At 42.2% G+C, this 16,407-nt stretch overlaps 1 protein-coding gene across 1 annotated transcript in view; it reads left to right on the top strand.

Moving 5' to 3' along the window:
- The window catches only part of col16a1 (collagen, type XVI, alpha 1), a 53,526-nt gene that overhangs the window by 19,783 nt on the left and 17,336 nt on the right, over positions 1-16,407 (top strand). The window contains exons 8-37 of the mRNA XM_070921757.1: positions 1,443-1,475; positions 5,176-5,211; positions 5,308-5,343; positions 5,661-5,693; positions 5,850-5,894; positions 6,459-6,497; positions 6,646-6,708; positions 7,666-7,710; positions 7,814-7,909; positions 8,174-8,203; positions 8,891-8,935; positions 9,050-9,085; positions 9,182-9,304; positions 10,008-10,043; positions 10,486-10,521; positions 10,792-10,920; positions 11,229-11,273; positions 11,631-11,666; positions 11,758-11,811; positions 12,163-12,213; positions 12,368-12,445; positions 13,582-13,617; positions 14,437-14,544; positions 14,916-15,038; positions 15,134-15,187; positions 15,300-15,341; positions 15,724-15,759; positions 15,842-15,895; positions 16,015-16,083; positions 16,183-16,236. Coding sequence (XP_070777858.1) covers positions 1,443-1,475; positions 5,176-5,211; positions 5,308-5,343; positions 5,661-5,693; positions 5,850-5,894; positions 6,459-6,497; positions 6,646-6,708; positions 7,666-7,710; positions 7,814-7,909; positions 8,174-8,203; positions 8,891-8,935; positions 9,050-9,085; positions 9,182-9,304; positions 10,008-10,043; positions 10,486-10,521; positions 10,792-10,920; positions 11,229-11,273; positions 11,631-11,666; positions 11,758-11,811; positions 12,163-12,213; positions 12,368-12,445; positions 13,582-13,617; positions 14,437-14,544; positions 14,916-15,038; positions 15,134-15,187; positions 15,300-15,341; positions 15,724-15,759; positions 15,842-15,895; positions 16,015-16,083; positions 16,183-16,236 — 1,701 coding nt within the window. The remainder of the gene's footprint in view (positions 1-1,442; positions 1,476-5,175; positions 5,212-5,307; positions 5,344-5,660; positions 5,694-5,849; positions 5,895-6,458; positions 6,498-6,645; positions 6,709-7,665; positions 7,711-7,813; positions 7,910-8,173; positions 8,204-8,890; positions 8,936-9,049; positions 9,086-9,181; positions 9,305-10,007; positions 10,044-10,485; positions 10,522-10,791; positions 10,921-11,228; positions 11,274-11,630; positions 11,667-11,757; positions 11,812-12,162; positions 12,214-12,367; positions 12,446-13,581; positions 13,618-14,436; positions 14,545-14,915; positions 15,039-15,133; positions 15,188-15,299; positions 15,342-15,723; positions 15,760-15,841; positions 15,896-16,014; positions 16,084-16,182; positions 16,237-16,407) is intronic.

The raw sequence follows: 16,407 nt of genomic DNA, 5'->3' as shown, positions 1-16,407 counted from the left end.
TTTGCTTTCTCGCTGAGGGTTAAATTAGAAGATTGATACCAGTCTTGTGTCTGGATGGTAAATATGAAGCTACTGCCAGCAGTCAGGTAGCTTAACTTAGCACAAAGACTGGAAACGGGGGAACAGTTAGCCCGGCTCTGTCCAAAGGTAACAAAATCTGCCTAATAGCACCTCTACAGCCCACTTAATTTTGTTGTTGTTTAATCCGTACAAAACCTTAAGTGTAACAACGGGGTATTGTTTCAAAGGGGGTTATGTGCTTGACTGTTTCTTGGTGGGATGCAGTAACTTCCTGAAGTCTCCACTGGTTGAGGTGTGTGTACCATTGCTTGTTTCTGTGTTTGGGTCACAGCAGTTACTGCCTTCCTGAGGTATGACAAATCTCACCCACACTGTTTCTTATCTTCCAACGCTGTAAACCTATTTTTTCCTGCTTTCAACCCAGCTCCCACCTGAAAGGTCATCTTAGTCCCCAGAAGACCCAAAGGCTTCTTTGTGTCTTGTTTCCCCGGTCTCCGTGTGTTTCTACTCAACTTTTTATGTTGAAGTCTAAAACCAGCTATAAAATATCTTCTCCCTTCTTCCCTTTGCTGAAACTCTTCCTTATTTCTTTCCTTCTAACTTGCCGTCTTGAACAAATGGTTTCCGTTCTGCTTTCCAGTCTGTCCTCCATGTTTCCTGTTATTGACTTTTTTGGTCTGATTTGTAACTCCATGCATAGCAGGGTCCATCTCTTCATTTGCCTCTGGGCTCATGAGGTACAGTACGTCTCCTGCTTTCTTTCCTCATCCTCTTTCATCTCTTTTTTTCACTCAGAATAGAGGATAACTGTTAATGACCCATGTGTGAAACCGAGATGGCCATTATTTCTCCTTTCTTTGTTGTGTATCTGATGCAATGAATTGTAATGGCAACAAGGTTTCAAGGGATGCACTGCACATGCAACAGGAAAACAACAGCTTGCCTATGCCGAAGATGTCATATGATGTTGATATTATGGAGACTTTCCAATTGCTGCCATTCCTCGGAACATCTTCAAGAGATTCAGTTACTATGAACTGCAGCAGAGCTGCTAGTGACTGGGAATATCAACTAAATGCTCAAATGTGTGAGAAGAATTTCGAAAATATAGATTCATTTCTTGATATAATTTGAGCAAGAAGTAGGTTACAGTGTTGCCAAAATAGAGAAAACCAGACTAAATAATATTTCTGTGAATTGCCTTCCAAGCTGTTGGATCCAGCAGGTCTGAATATTATTTGAGCCAGTTTTGGCCATGAAACTGTCAGCATTAGAGTGTAAACATAGACAGAAACCAAATGTTGACCAATGTGAAGCCAATAAATGGTAGTAATATTGAGCGCATGTTCAGACATGATGTGGAAGAAAAAAATGCCAGACAATTTCTTTCTTCCTTATCTTTTCTTTCTTTCTATCAACAGGATATATTTGCATCCAAGGATCTGGCCGAGAAAGTAAGCCTCACAATTCACACCCACACATACACACATTTGATTTAGCAGTATTGAATTTCTACTGAGACTTGTCGGTCGGCACAGTGGCTCCATGTGTGCTCTGGTTTCCTCCCAGTCCAAAGACATGAAGGTTAGGTGAATTGGAAACTCTCCAGCATGAAGGGACTGGCGACCAGTCCAAAGTGTGCCCTTCCTTTAACCTAGTACATCCTGAAATAGGTCCAGAATTAGCAAGTATATGGATGGATAAATATACTGCCAACATGTACAGCTGTAATTCAAATAGGAAGACAATGTGCAGGCCATATGTGTGTATGTGGGTTGTGCATGGGGTTAGAAAAAGAAAAAGTCTATCTCTATTTCCTCCTCCCTCCCTCCCACGTACCCAGCTTGCTGACTGACCGAGGACTGATTTACACCTCATTATGCGCTGAGTCTCAGTCGGGAGTTGCTGCTGCCTATTAATTTTGTCATTCACCTACAATAGGTGTGTTCTTTTCACAAATAGAATACAAAACTCCAGACGCTTCATTATGTTGCTCCTGTGTGTGCTTACTAATGCAGCTGGTGGCCTCCCCTGACTTCCCCAATGTAGGTTATTACCTGGGTTGGAGCACACAGCTTGCCCTGCCACTGGGGGCACACACTTGCAAAGAAACAAAAGTGACTTTTCTTCTGCTCTGTGAATTTAATTTGGTCAAATTACACAGGCGACAGTTTTGTCAGGGTAAAAATAGGCGTAGTACCCAAAGGAATCCATTGATAATACAACCTGATATTATGCACGGCAACACAAATGCCAACAAGTATGCCAAGCAGGGCTATGTATTAATGTGATTATGGTGATAAATTGTCCAAACAAGGGATAGATTCGGCTTCTGCTACACAATCCTAAAGCTCAGTCAGAAAGTAATTTTCGTCACAGTATTCATGTCATGCTGCTTCAGCTATTCCTCCATAGCTTGTTTCCCCTACATCAGTGGCTTCTTGGTTATGCAAAGTCAAAAGGCTCCATCAATCGACAGGAATATATTAACACAAAGGGCTATTTCAGTATTCCATTAACTGAAGTCCCAGCATCTACTTCCTTCCTTTGCTGTTGGATCATGCGTCAGAGTAAATTATCATGCATTTGAGAAAGTGGCCCTTGCACATAAACCTCAAATATAATCAATTCTACATATTTTGAAAAATTACAACCCAGGCAATTTCTAATTTATGTTTATACTGATAGTAGATTTTCATTAGTGTGTGGTGGGTCTCGCCCTTGTTCTGTCAATTACTGGCAGCTAGAGAGACAATGCCAAATAGAATTGCCCATTGGGATGTTTAATACCAAAGAACAAGGCTCACTGACAGGATGTTGGTGCCAAAAATTCAGCCTGTCTTTTGAGATGTTTAAGTCAATAAATGAGCATAGGTAGCGGCATGCATAATGCAGAATGAGAGCCTACTTATTGGGATGTTGGATGTCAAAAACTGAGCCTATTTATTTGGATATTTAATACTTTTATATGACACTACTAACTACCGTACTTGTGCCAAAATATTAACCTTTGTACTGGGATGCCAATTATAAAAACTGATGGACTAAAAGCTGTATTAATGAATATTTACCAATTACCAAGGGATACAATAACTGTGTGTAATGTGAAAGGGATTGCTTATAGTGACGAACACACAGGAAGGTATCGTTTCCCACAGCTCAACAGAGCACTTTAGCGACTAGCTGGTGAACATTATGGAGCATTTAGCAGCTAAAGAACTAGACGCAGGTAGAGACCAACACAGAGCTAAAAAGAGAGTGACTTCAATTTGTATTGTCGCCTGAAACATGACTGAATACCAATATTGCTCTGTGTTGGCTAGATCTGTACGCTAACACATTCTTTGTATCATAATTTTAAGGTGGCAATATTTATGTTGTGTTACAGCTTGTTCCTCTGCCCCCAAGTCGCCCAAAACAGTGATACTATAAATAAATACTGTGAAAAAGAAAGAGAGGTGTCTGTCAAATCAAATCAGGTCAGTTATATTTATATAGCCCAATATCACAAATTTGCCTCAATGGGCTTTACAATCTATACTGCATATGACACCCTCTGTCCTTAGACCTTTGATTTGGATAAGGAAGACCCCGCCAAAATAAAACTGTAATGGGGGAAAAGAATGGAGGAAACCTCAGGAAGAGCAACAGAGGAGAGATCCTACAGTAAGGACGATCAGGATGACAAAATTATAGATAAATTTAGACATATATCAAAAATATGGACCCAGGAGGACGTCAACTAACTTCCAGGTGCCACCAAACAACCTCCTCTCCACCATGGAGACACAAGCTCACAAGAGGCACAGCTCAAGCACACCATTCACACAGGTAAGAGAAAGGAAAGAAACACACAGAGGGAGAGAGAGACAAGGACAACATGCACACAAGGGGGAGAGAGCGAGAGAGAGGGAGAGATGAGAAGAGGCTGAATCTCCTGGAGGATCAAGATCTAGATCCAAAACATCTGGAATGAGGCACTGATAGCCAGGGGAGAGAGGGAGGTCCCAAGACGGCTCAAGTCCAGCCTGAGTGAAAAGAGAGGATAAGGACGAGAAAATAGAGAGAGAGAGAGAGAGAGAGAGAGAGAGAGAGAGAGCTTTGACGCTCTTGTGATTGTGGGAAAACAGTGTTAGTATTAATACAAACTCATACAGTATATCATAAACAAACAACAAAAACAAGAACCATGGAGATAGCAACTTATTTTACAGTGAGCATAGTGTTTTTTGATGTTCAGATACTCTGCTCTACATTAATTACTCGTAATTAATCTTAATTAATTGAGGGTAGTTAAGACAGCAAAATCACAAGGATATTTAAGTGCCACTTTGTAATGCACAGAGGAAGTGTGCTGCTCTTTAACAGCAATCTGTCTTTTCCATTTCAAAGTTGAATGTAGAGAATAAACAACGAAGGCAAAGCCGCTGAGGTTTTAAGTGGAACTATATGAGGGCTTGACTCAGTCCATGGTCAGACTGGAGCTCGGAAAGAGTGACTCGACATTGCAGCCAGCCATTGATAGATTTGTAGCTCGTAAGAGGGAGGCGAGAAGTGGGGTGGGGAGAATTACACATCGTCTCTGTGCTGTTACTAGCCCCTCTTTCGTCGTCTCAGCAAGCTCTGGTGTGTGAAAGCAAGACTCCCAGAAACACTGGGTGGGGGATTTGGCTTTAATTATCCGCTTCCACTAAAAATGCTTCAGTTATTTATAATGGTTATCCTTATTTGGTAGGTGTACGTGAGTGTGTGAGTGGCCTCCTGTGAGGAGCAGCTGGTCTGCTCACTCCTGTGCTGAGGGAATCAGACATTCCTATTGATCTCCTTCTCCCACGGGAGGTGTGTGTGTGTGTGTGTGTGTGTGTGTGTGTGTGTGTGTGTGTGTGTGTGTGTGTGTGTGTGTGTGTGTGTGTGTGTGTGTGTGTGTGTGTGTGTGTGTGTGTGTGTCTCCACCTCTCATCCTTTTTAACTGCATACAGTAGCAGCACTGGGGGTTCAGCACAGTTTAGTTTTGTGTAACAGTGCCACCATCTGGTGACTACAGAAACTACAACCATTCACTTCCTTCACAAACGTCCTTTTACTCACAACTCGTTCAGTAAATATTAAACACAGTATAATAATACTTCTCTCTCTCTGTCTGTCTGTCTGTAGTGTGCTGGTTGTTTACTCCTCAATAGGGAAGAAAATGTAAGGATCACTGATCTTTACTTTCACTTCTTTCCATTAGAACATGTCAAACATGTAACGCTGCAGAGTGTGTAACGCTATGTGTGTGTGTTGCAGGTAGTTGCTGGGTTGAAAGGGGAAAAAGGCGACCGGGTGAGTATGAAAGACATGTACACAATATATATAGAGACACACATCTGTGTGTGTGTGTGTGTGTGTGTGTGTGTGTAGTGAGACTAATATCAGCGGAATGTATGATGTCATCATATGTGCCCCGACATGCCTAGCACTGAACAATGATACCTAGCATTATCCTACATACACACACATACTTTGATGCCGCTGTAGTCTAATATGAGCCTGGCTAAGGACCAATCCACCACCTAGCTGATCTGCATTCTTCAGCGCTCACTGATTGTATTCCTCGCCCACAAGCAATCTTTCTCCTCTTCTGCCTCTCTCCATCTTAGGGTGACGGCTGTTCTGGCTCCCATTCAGGTCCAGTAAGTAACTTTTCCATTGCGTCTCAGGCTCGCACCGTGCCTCATTTTGCAGAAGAGCATTGTCTCGTTATTTGGCATGCAGCACAGTATGAACCTGAAATGTGGCCAAAAAGTGGTCTGTGATAATACATGCCAACCAAGTGTCTCTAACCTCAGTGCGCAGAGGGATCCAAGGGCCTGAAGGGAGAGAAAGGCGAGCCGGTGAGTGCCAATTTTCTGCTACAGGTTACAGCACCACATCCCATTGCCTCCCAACCCCACTAACCCTTCAGCTATCTAGTTTGATCTTTATTCAAAACCACATTTCCAAGTATCCAGTCCCGACATTAATTATGCAGTAAGAATGAGTGTGTGCTTTGTATGTTTATTTACCGGTGAGTCCTTGTGTGTGCATGAATGTAATGTACAGTATGTGTGCAGCTCTCTGTGACTGTGTTTATGCACATGTGTCTGCGCCTAAGTTTAAGTTTTATGCATCTGATTCATATATATGCATCTGTATATACCTCGGATTATTGCATGCACAATCAATATTATGCATGCAATAATCTGTATATACCTCAGATTATTGCATGCATAATATTGATTGTTAATCAGGCTGCGTGTGTGTTTGTGTATGAGTGGAGCATATGGGTCCTGCTGGTAGGCGGTACGAGTTGCTGACCGGTCATTGTGTTGTTTGCCATGTTCCAGTGGTGTGTGTGTGATGTCTCTTTAGAGTCGGGTCATTGATCTGGGTCTTGTCTCCATTCCCTCTCTCCACAGGCGCTGCCCGCCGACTGGGGCAAAGCAGCTGGGTACAAGGTGAAAGGTTTAAGAAACCTTCAGTGATGAATAATGAAGATATGACCTTTTAATGATCATCTAATTAATTTCTAACCCATTCTTTTCTCTTGTCTCTGTCTCTCTCTCTGCATGTTTCTCACCTTTTTTTTCCTCTGGCTCTGTCTAGGGAGAAAAAGGTCGAAAGGGAGAAATCGGTACACAGGGTCTCACAGGCACTCCAGGGAAGGACGTAGGTGTTTTTTATTTTTATTTTTATTTATTTTTTTGTCCTTTGCTCCCTTTTGCTTTGTTCTTACAGATTCTCCATAATAAGAATCAGTCAAAGTGTGTCTCAGGCATGAATTTTGCTAAGGTTAAGTCAAACACTTGAATTATATATTTTCAATACCACAGATGCTAAAGTGCACTCATAAATACACTAATACACCTACACACACACATCCACTTACACAGCCGCTTTTATCAGGCTAAGAGCGGATATTCGTAAACTTATACGGTATTACTCTTTAAGCTCAGACTCCCATTGATATCTGTTCTCCCCCCGTCTCTCTCCCATGGCGTTAAGTCGGGCTGTTAATGCCTGTTAGATTAGGCTAGAGCAACAAAGCTTGCACAATCAATGCCGCCTCATTGACTGTTCTGTTCGTCTCTCACACAGGCAGGCGCCTATTCAGGAAGACATAAACCTTATAATCTTCCCTGTTCAGCGTAGTGATCCCGTAGACGCATGGAAAGTTTTGAGGAACAAATTACAACGTGTGTGTGCTCTGAGATATTCCCCTGGTTTTTGGCATCAGAGGCACTCACATTTAGCTGTTCACCAGGCTAAGTGCTTGTCGTGGACAGATGGATTTGGTGGAGGATAGATTTTCTTAAGCCTCCCAGCTATCTGACATTGTGAATATGAATGTGCTTGTTGATGTGACTTGAATCAGGCAGGCAGAAAATATTGCATATGCACCACTGAAGATAATACGTCTTACAGACTCTACAATTCTCCCTCTTTTTGTTTCCAGTTGTAAAATGTCAAACAAATGAGGGAAATCAATAAGTGCCTTTAACAATTTATGAAGACGTTTTGGAGATAGATTTCTGGAGAGCTTTGATTATTCTAGGCTGACACTGATGACGTCACTGACCCATACTGATGCTGTCACTTCCCTCTCTGTCTGTCACCATTTCCCAGGGTCGAGCAGGGTCCATCTGTGTAGTCGGCCCCAAGGGACAGAAGGTCTGTCTGCATTAAGTCTAGGAGTTTCTACCGTCAACCTGTCTGTCACATACTTTCAGTTCACTTTGGATTTAATAGAGCTGTGCTGAACTTCTTTTCCCAGGGTACCCCAGGTTTGGTAGGTCCTGAAGGGTTGGCTGGGGAGCCAGGGAAGCCCGGATATCCAGGCCCACCAGGAGTTGGAAAGCCAGGCCTACCAGTAAGTGTCTTTTTTTTCATTAAAGAACTGTGGAGGAAAAAAAATCTATATGCACTTATTGGATGGTGTCATTTCACTGATTATCTCATTGTCCTTACACTCGTCTTACAGATGTACTTTTATTAGACGTTGCTCTCAGAAGTGCAGGGCAGGCTTGGCAGGACTCCTTCTTTTGGTGCAGCATGCATTGCCCTTGACAGAAGCCTAAAAGCGTCTTAAGAAAGCCATTTGAAAAGATTTATGAGTGTTTTTCTTTCCTGTCAGGGCCCTCCTGGTGAGCCGGGTGGTGTAAAGGTAGGTTCCCCCTTTGGCACATGACTTATGGTATTATCCTACTATGGTATGTGAAAGTGATCTAGACTAGTGGTACTTGTACCCCAGAGGGTACTTCTGCAATTGCCAGGGGGTATGTGGAATTAACTTAAATTTGATTATTGAGACAATTGTGAGTGCATGAAAACTTGTTAGCAAGTAAGCAGAGAAGTTGAAATAGTTAGTACAAGTAATGGATAAATTGTTTAAATATTTAGCTAAAAGTCATGGGTACTAAAAGTAATGGAACATTGAAAATAGTTAGCGAAAAGTAATGGATAAACAGTTGAAATACTTGGGCCTACTATAAGTTGACAATTCAATATTGTAACTGTAATTTTATCCACTTTTATATAGTTACTGAAATAGTGTTATATAACATCCAGTTTATAATCCATTCTCATTCATGAGAACACATTTGGAACATGATGGGTGAGGGGGAAAAGGAACTTCTGATCTGATCTGAACCACTGATCTAGATCTTTTTGGTGTTTTCACTTTAGTTGAAGGACTCCATGATCTTCTGTGAATTCATACATTTTTGCCATTCTTAGGCTAGCAAAAACCTAAAATGGCATACCAGACAAATTGAAAACAAAGATGCTTTTTTGAGGACTGTTTTCACGGCAACAATATTCTTAAGACAAATGCAGTGATTTGTGTTAACAGGGAGACACAGGACCTATGGGAGAAGATGGATTGCCAGGAGATCCAGTGAGAGACTCTTTTAAACATTGATGATTTCAGTATGAATGAGCTTCCAATATACAGTATTCCAACTGTGAGCCAACACATCAGTGTTTGACTGGGATTCTGCTGTTTTCATAGGGACCAAGAGGACCAGCAGGGTCTAAAGGAGAGAAGGTACACGTAAACATTGTCTTTAATCTCTTTATCTGCATGCCTATGTGCTCTCTCATCCACATATTGTGTGGATTTTTACTTGTGTTCAATCTTCAGGGTGACCCATGCGAAGTGTGCCCTGTGCTGCCTGCAGACATGGGTAACACGGTGGCTCTGCAAGGAAAGCCCGGCCCAAAAGGAGAGACTGGATCACCAGGGATAGGAGAGAGAGGACTGGCTGTAAGTACACCAGTTTCACGGTAATGTCAAACTAATGTATTCTGAACCTGCCCTGAGTGTTGAGTTTAACATTTTTATGATCTTGCTACATGTTTTATTAGGGAGTCATAGACACAGTGTGAGCTGTAGCTGACGATTGAACCTTGAACACTTGTTTGATAGTGTGTATATTTTATTTTTCTTATCATTCTGAGGGAAAGTATGGCGTTTATTTTTACCTTGGGGTTGTATTCGCCCTTGTAACTCTCACAGTGTTGCAGCAGCTGAGGAAGAGAAAGCGTGATAGGCTGTCAAAAGATTATTCTCAGAGGCAAAGGTCATTTTGTTAATGTAATCCTAACGCGTCTCTCTCCCTCTCCAGTTTCTCTCTCTCTCTCTCTCTCTCTCTCTCTCTCTCTCTCAACACACTGTGCATTGTGTTTCTCTTTCTGTTCATTCTGCATCTTCCCACTTACTCCAGCAGATGAAATGGGGAATGATTTGTGGGGGGAAAAAAGAATATAAATCTAGAGCCTCGTGAGATTCTCTGCGTAACGATTTCCAATAATGTCAGCATCCATCTGTCATACCTGGTTAGGGCAGAAGGAGAAGGAGGTAGAGCCTCAGAGTGGGAGAGTGAGCTATGACCTCACTCTTACAAAGTTGGACCAACAACACTCTGGTTCATCCCTGCTCCTCTCTTTTCTTTCCCTATATTTACCAGGGGCCTCAAGGTGCAGATGGCAAGACAGGACTGAAGGTATGAAAGTTCCCCCTCATTCATTTTCAGCGTATAGTTCATTCATATTCTGTGGAAGTGTGACCTATACACGCTCATCTGCATTCCTACACATTCAGATATGCTAACATCAGCAGTGCAGGAGGCTGTCTACTAAAGCAGATGCAAGCAGACCAGCTGAACTAAACTCCACAAAACAAAAAGAGACCAAAGTGCACACGCACACACATTCAGCCCTCCTACACACAGCCACCTTAGTAGGTCTATGCACATTTGTGCATGAATGCCAACCTGCTCAAGTCTGTGCACCCACACCGACCCACTCACACATTGCTGATATACTGCCACATCTGCCTAATTGCTCCACTGTATGCTTCCAATGCAATCTTAAAGAAAACATGTTCATCAGGGTGAGCTGGAACTAATTTGCCTTCTTGGGTGTCTGTGTTTTTGTATTTGGCAGGGAGAATCAGGATCAGACGGCGCCAAAGGAGAAAAGGTCAGCTCTGTGTCTTTATTAGGCTTGAGGTTAAACAGATTCTTGTTTAGACTACTTTATTCAGCTGTCAGCTAGACAGAGTACCCTAATTAGCGAACTAAACATTGTTTTTATTGCTAAACCTGTACACATCATTTTTTTATGTAGCATTAGTTGCAGCTGAACGTTTCTAACCATGTTTCTAATTTACCTTATTTGAATCGAGTCCTGATATGGATAATTATTTGGAGACAATTTTTGACCCACGTCTGATCTGTCTACCTGCTTTAGGGAGAGCCGTGCTCCGCGTGCCCCACTCTCGAAGAGTTAACCCCTAACCTGGTTCCTGGTGTCTGGACCCAAACCCTGCAGCAAAAGGGCGAGAAGGGAGAGCCTGGGATTGGACAGAGAGGAGAACAAGTAAGTCTGTTCTGGTTCTGTGAGAATGAATGTGATTCTAGTGCTGAATGAAAACTCATAGACACAACCAAGGTGAAAACAACAAACAGTCTTATCTTGTCAGAGGACTTTGGGCTCACTGAAAGGAAACAATGATAAATAACAAACGTGGTAGAAGAAAACTGATTTGGTAATTAGTTTGGGGTTTTTTTTTTGGACAATATGTATATTTCTGATTTTGCTAACGTCTGTGTGTTTTGCTAGCATGTGTGAGCAGTGATAAGCACCTTCATTAAAATGATGCATCGTTGGCTTTTTCTGCTCCACAGGGGGAGCCTGGGAATGCAGGATCACCAGGCCTTAGAGGAGAGAAGGTAAGTAACATAAAAAGAAACAGGATTGAGAGTAGGTGACCTCGATAGCAGACTAGGTTTACATAAGGGGAGCCCACTCAGTAGGTTGCTGAATGGGGCTCTTAATAGACTTCATGAGGAAGATAATCACAGCAGTGCGCTAATTTTAGGGCCCAAAACTGTCTGCCATAGGGATTTTACTCAGTGGGGAACTTATTAGTGAAAAGCGTAGGTAGTGAAAAACCAGAATCATTTGACATCGCTGCCTGTAGGGTGCTCCTTACTATGAAATGTGAATTACCAATTTAAAAGACCCATTCATTTTTATCAATTTGTGAAATTCAGATACTGTAGTGATTTCTCTTTACTTGTCTGCAGGGCAGTGCAGGCAGCAAAGGAGGTGACGGTAAGCCGGTAAGTTGAGGTTCAGTTCTTTGAAACAGAATGTCTTGCTTCACAATCCTGATCCAGTGATGTTATTAAATGAAATGTGTCCCTGTGACAGGGGAAACCTGGACCAAGGGGACCCAGTGGCAAGGATGGACAGAAAGGCTCAAAGGTAAGAGAATAGAGTGACAAACTTTTACTGTGGGGGGCTGGTTGCATTCAAAAAAGCTAGCTAAATTAGCCTCAATGTTTTTGTAGTCAGAGTATTTCCGTTTTCTCAATAACGTACTGCAGTACTTAGAAAGGTTTTGATAGACATCTGCCGGCTCTAGCTTGTTAGCCAATATGACACATGGAATTCCAGTGAGAAATGGCAGCTAGTAGCAGTAATAATGCTAATCCAGGCCACACAAAATTAGCTTTTGCAGGTCAGTGAGTAATTACCTGTGTGCAGAAACCCGTCTGTATATGCTTATTTTTTGACATTCCATGGCACTTTAATATTATATTTATCTTTTGACAGGGAGAGCAAGGGCTGCCTGGTCTTGGTCTTCCTGGCCTCAGGGGTGAGAAGGTAAGCATGGACGTATGCATTGCTTTTTGCATCTTTTAGTTCGATTGTCATGCAAACTAACCTTCCTGACTCCCTGCCCTTCCCTAAGGGCGAGTGTGGTGTGTGCCAGCCGTCCGAGGTCGGTAGCGGACCCGCCGGCATCAAAATGCCCGAGGGAACAAGAGGCAAGCCAGGCGAACCGGGCCTTCCAGGTCCACCCGGACCTCCAGGTCTCGGAGCTGATGGCAAACAGGTGCGATTGCTCTGTAAGAAAAAGATGGCCAGCACAAGAATATTAAGAAGCTAAATCAAGGCATGAAATTAGGAAGGTGGTTTATCTTAGATGCTTTAAATAAGTATTTGCATCGTCGCCTTGCAATGGAAGCAAACCAGTGAGATTGGTCGAAGGTGCTAGAAAAATGACGCTATGCTTGCACACTCAACACTGCATACTGCAAACACACAGTATGAATTATCAGGTGAGAAACAGTTAGGGCCTCTCAAGACTTTCTTGGTCCCTCCTTCAGAGGGCAGTATGATGCTCTCTGAGCACCTAAAGCCACAAACAGAAGAACCAAGCACTCTTAATCCCTGCTGTTTGAATTGACATGAAGTGAGTCAGGTTCTTATATTTTTGATTTGCTATTTTGTACTGATAGCTCACTTTATGTTATGGAGTTTATGAAGTTAGTGACTTCCTGTCTTACAGAATGGCTTAAATTGTATATTGTATATATTGCCACCATTTGTTTATGTTATTGTGCTTGTGTTGCATTTTATTGTTTATTATACTCATGAACCTGAAATGAAACAATACAACTTGACTGAATAAACATGGAACAGTAGCTGTAGCTTGCAACCAAGCTCCTGTATAACCAGAAACAGAATCCTTTAACACCTAAGTTAAACGGTATAAGTCTATACTGCATACACCACCACTGTCAGAGTGATATGTCTTTCTCTGAATTAGAATAGAAATTAAATCATACAAATTCCACAAAACCAAAGCAGAGTCTTGCTATCTTATTTAGTTGCCACAGTGAAACAGATTAAGCAGCATCTGGATGAGTGAAAAGTATGAGATGCTGAAAGATTTCACCCCCAGGGCGAAATAACCATAATGCTTATTGTATAAATAGGATAAGCAGGGATTCTCTTCTTACCGCAGAGTTGTAATAAATCTCTGTTTGCTTCTGTCGTCCCTCCCAATGACATGCTGTGTGCCTCTGTGGTTCGCTTTATGTCAACAGTTATTTTTACCTGAATGGATAGAGGCTTGCACAATACTTGCAGATGTTTCAGAGTGTGGGTGTGTGCATTGGCTGCGCACCTGTGTGTGTATCATGTATCTGCAAGCGTTTGTTCATCACCTTCTGTTTGCTTAAACAGGGCCCACCAGGTCTTGCTGGTAGAAAAGGAGAAAAGGTAGGTTTCCTGTTAAAGTTAAGAATCCATCTATATCTATATATGTATTTTCACACATTGTTATTACCATCAATGACCGAGCAACAAATTCACACCACATTAAACAGCTTTGAAATTAAAACCAACTAATTAATGTCTCTTGAGCATTCTGTGTGTTTTTTAAATAACTAAATGTCCACATACCCAAAACAGTCTACCTCAAATAACCTATTGGATAACCTGGAGGAATTAGACTCTTTGGGAGTCACTGGTGGCCTTTAGAGACAGTCAGCCTTTCTTAAGTAATCGGACATCTTCTGGGACCAAGGATGTCTGCAGGAAAATCACCCCACACGGTACTGAATAATATTTCAAGCGAACCCAGGCATTCCGCTTTATTTCAGGTCACCAAGTCTGTCTTTTGGAACGTTCACATCACTTTACCCCCAAAAAACTGGGAAATAAATCTGCCATCAACAGAGCCAGGCTGCTTTAAATTACCTTGAAGCTCTCCCACAGTAACTTTGCTTGGACGTCAAAGTAGAGCCAGACCGGTGCAGGACTTTTGAGGCTGATACCATTACTGCTATACTGGGTTAAATAAATCTCATAATAAAACACAAAAACTCAAATCAGCCAATAATAATGAAATAATGCTTTAGTTTGATATCAGCTAAAGCCTTTCTTGTAAACAAACAAAAGTGATGTTCAGTGACATTCAGTGGTAAAAACACTGCTCCATAGCACTACTATTGGTTAAAACCTCCACAGGGTGCCTTTAATGTAAGCATTGTGAGAGCTACAGTACAAAGAGTTATCATCATGTCTCAACGTTACAAGGGTGAACATGGGGATCGAGGAGATAAGGGACTGGACGGAGATGCTGGAGCCCCAGGACTGCCTGGAGAGCCTGGTCGGGACGGACTAATGGGCTTGAAGGGAGAGAAGGTACAAAGTAATCAAGGTTGCTGCACCTTATTTTGCATCTTCTGACTGATTTTATACATCATTCATTGCATCAGTTGTAAAATATTAAAAGTAGCAGCCATGTTCTCTGCACAGTCCTCACCCTTTCCACAGACCATATATGATAGCGATCTAGTTGGGTCTTCCATAGTTCATATGGATCTGGCTTTTGTCTCTCCATCAAATATCAAATTACAGGTGATATCTAAGATACCACTGGTCACACTTTTGGACCAATGATGGTTTCCAGTGGTTAAAAATGGACACTGATAGGGTAAATGGGGGCACTGTCATATTTTTTAACTTAAATTTAATTGTTCCTTTGATCACGGTTTGGATTTGTGTTTTTCCAGGGTGATGCTTGTACCAGCTGTCCTTCTCTGGGCGTTGCGGTGGGTGATGGTGTAGCCGTGCCAGGCCCTAAAGGAGAGAGAGGAGAACCTGGTCCCCCAGGACAAGGGAAAAATGGCAAAAATGTGAGGGAATTGTGTATTTATTTATTTATTCATTTACTTCTGGCTCTCTGTACTATGAGAATTGCTAATGATCATCTTACATGTTTTCTTTTCAGGGAAAACCAGGCTTACCAGGTGTGCAGGGGCCTGCCGGTCCCAAAGGAGACAAGGTGTGAATGTCCATTTATTGTTTTTGTCATGTTTATAAATACATGCGGAGGATTGTGTCTCTTCGTGTATCACTGGCAGATTCTAATCTGTGTTGTCCTGTGCCCCCTGTAGGGAGAAGCTGGAGTTGCAGGACTCGGCCTTCCAGGACCACAAGTAAGGCTGATGATGTCCTTAAAAAAACACATCTGGATCAATAAAGCAGTTTTATGTCTACAGCTGATGCAGCTCTGTCATACAAAACATACACACAGCTCCCAGATGGATGTGGTCCCACTGTGATCTCAGTAATGAACACCATATCCTCCCATGATATCAGAGTTTCCCTGCCTCTTAGATCTAACATTAAAGTCATGAGGTTGTAAATAACCATCTAAAAATAATCCTGGGCTGTTCTCTCTGAAATCCTTTGATTCCCTGTGGAATCTTCATTGCTTTGTTGACATGGGGAAGCCAGTCTGCACTCTTTGTTTCCTCCCCAGACCACCTAAACCTCCTGCCTTTCTTTTTGTTTTGTCTTTTTCCATTCATGTCATAGGGTGAAGAGGGACCAAGAGGGATCCCAGGACTTGTAGTACGTTTCTCTCATATTTCTGAAGTCCTGTTTTTCTACACTACATATTTAGATTTTGGTCTAATTTGTGTTCTTTGTACAGGGGGCTCCTGGAGCCAGAGGATTGACTGGCCCTGTTGGCCCTGCAGGGGAAAAGGTAGCATAGAATATAGAGGCGGAAGCCCAACTTATTGTTGAAATATGCAATAACATACCTCTTTTTGTTTGAAACAATAAAACCATGTGACTTACTCTGTAAATGTTTCCTGTTCATAGGGCGTCAAAGGAGATGTCGGACCTCCAGGACCAGAGGGGCCTGTGGCCACTGGAGTAGCTGGGCCCCCAGTAGGACATAAATGCACCTATTTGCATGTGCACATGGGAATATAATGCCATGCTGTTATATTGTCAAACACTGTTTTCTATTTACTTTTTCACCCACAGGGTAGAGATGGTGCCCCCGGCTCTCAAGGATTGCCAGGAGCTGATGGCGGACCTGTGAGTTGTCTTGTTCCTTTATCGTTTAAAGTGTGTGTTTCTTTTGTGCATCAACAATTTGAAGAGATGTTAGAGAAATTTAAGTAGCAAACTTGAGTTTTTGCCTCTGTGTTAGCGTCTGTTCAGAGTTTTAATTTTCTTTGAGCTTCTTTGGGAATTGTCCTTGATTTA

The sequence above is a fragment of the Enoplosus armatus genome, chromosome 16 (assembly GCF_043641665.1).
Source record: "Enoplosus armatus isolate fEnoArm2 chromosome 16, fEnoArm2.hap1, whole genome shotgun sequence".
NCBI lineage: Eukaryota > Metazoa > Chordata > Actinopteri > Centrarchiformes > Enoplosidae > Enoplosus > Enoplosus armatus.
The sequence above is the reverse complement of the archived record's forward strand: the minus strand, read 5'-3'. Positions and strand labels throughout refer to the sequence as shown.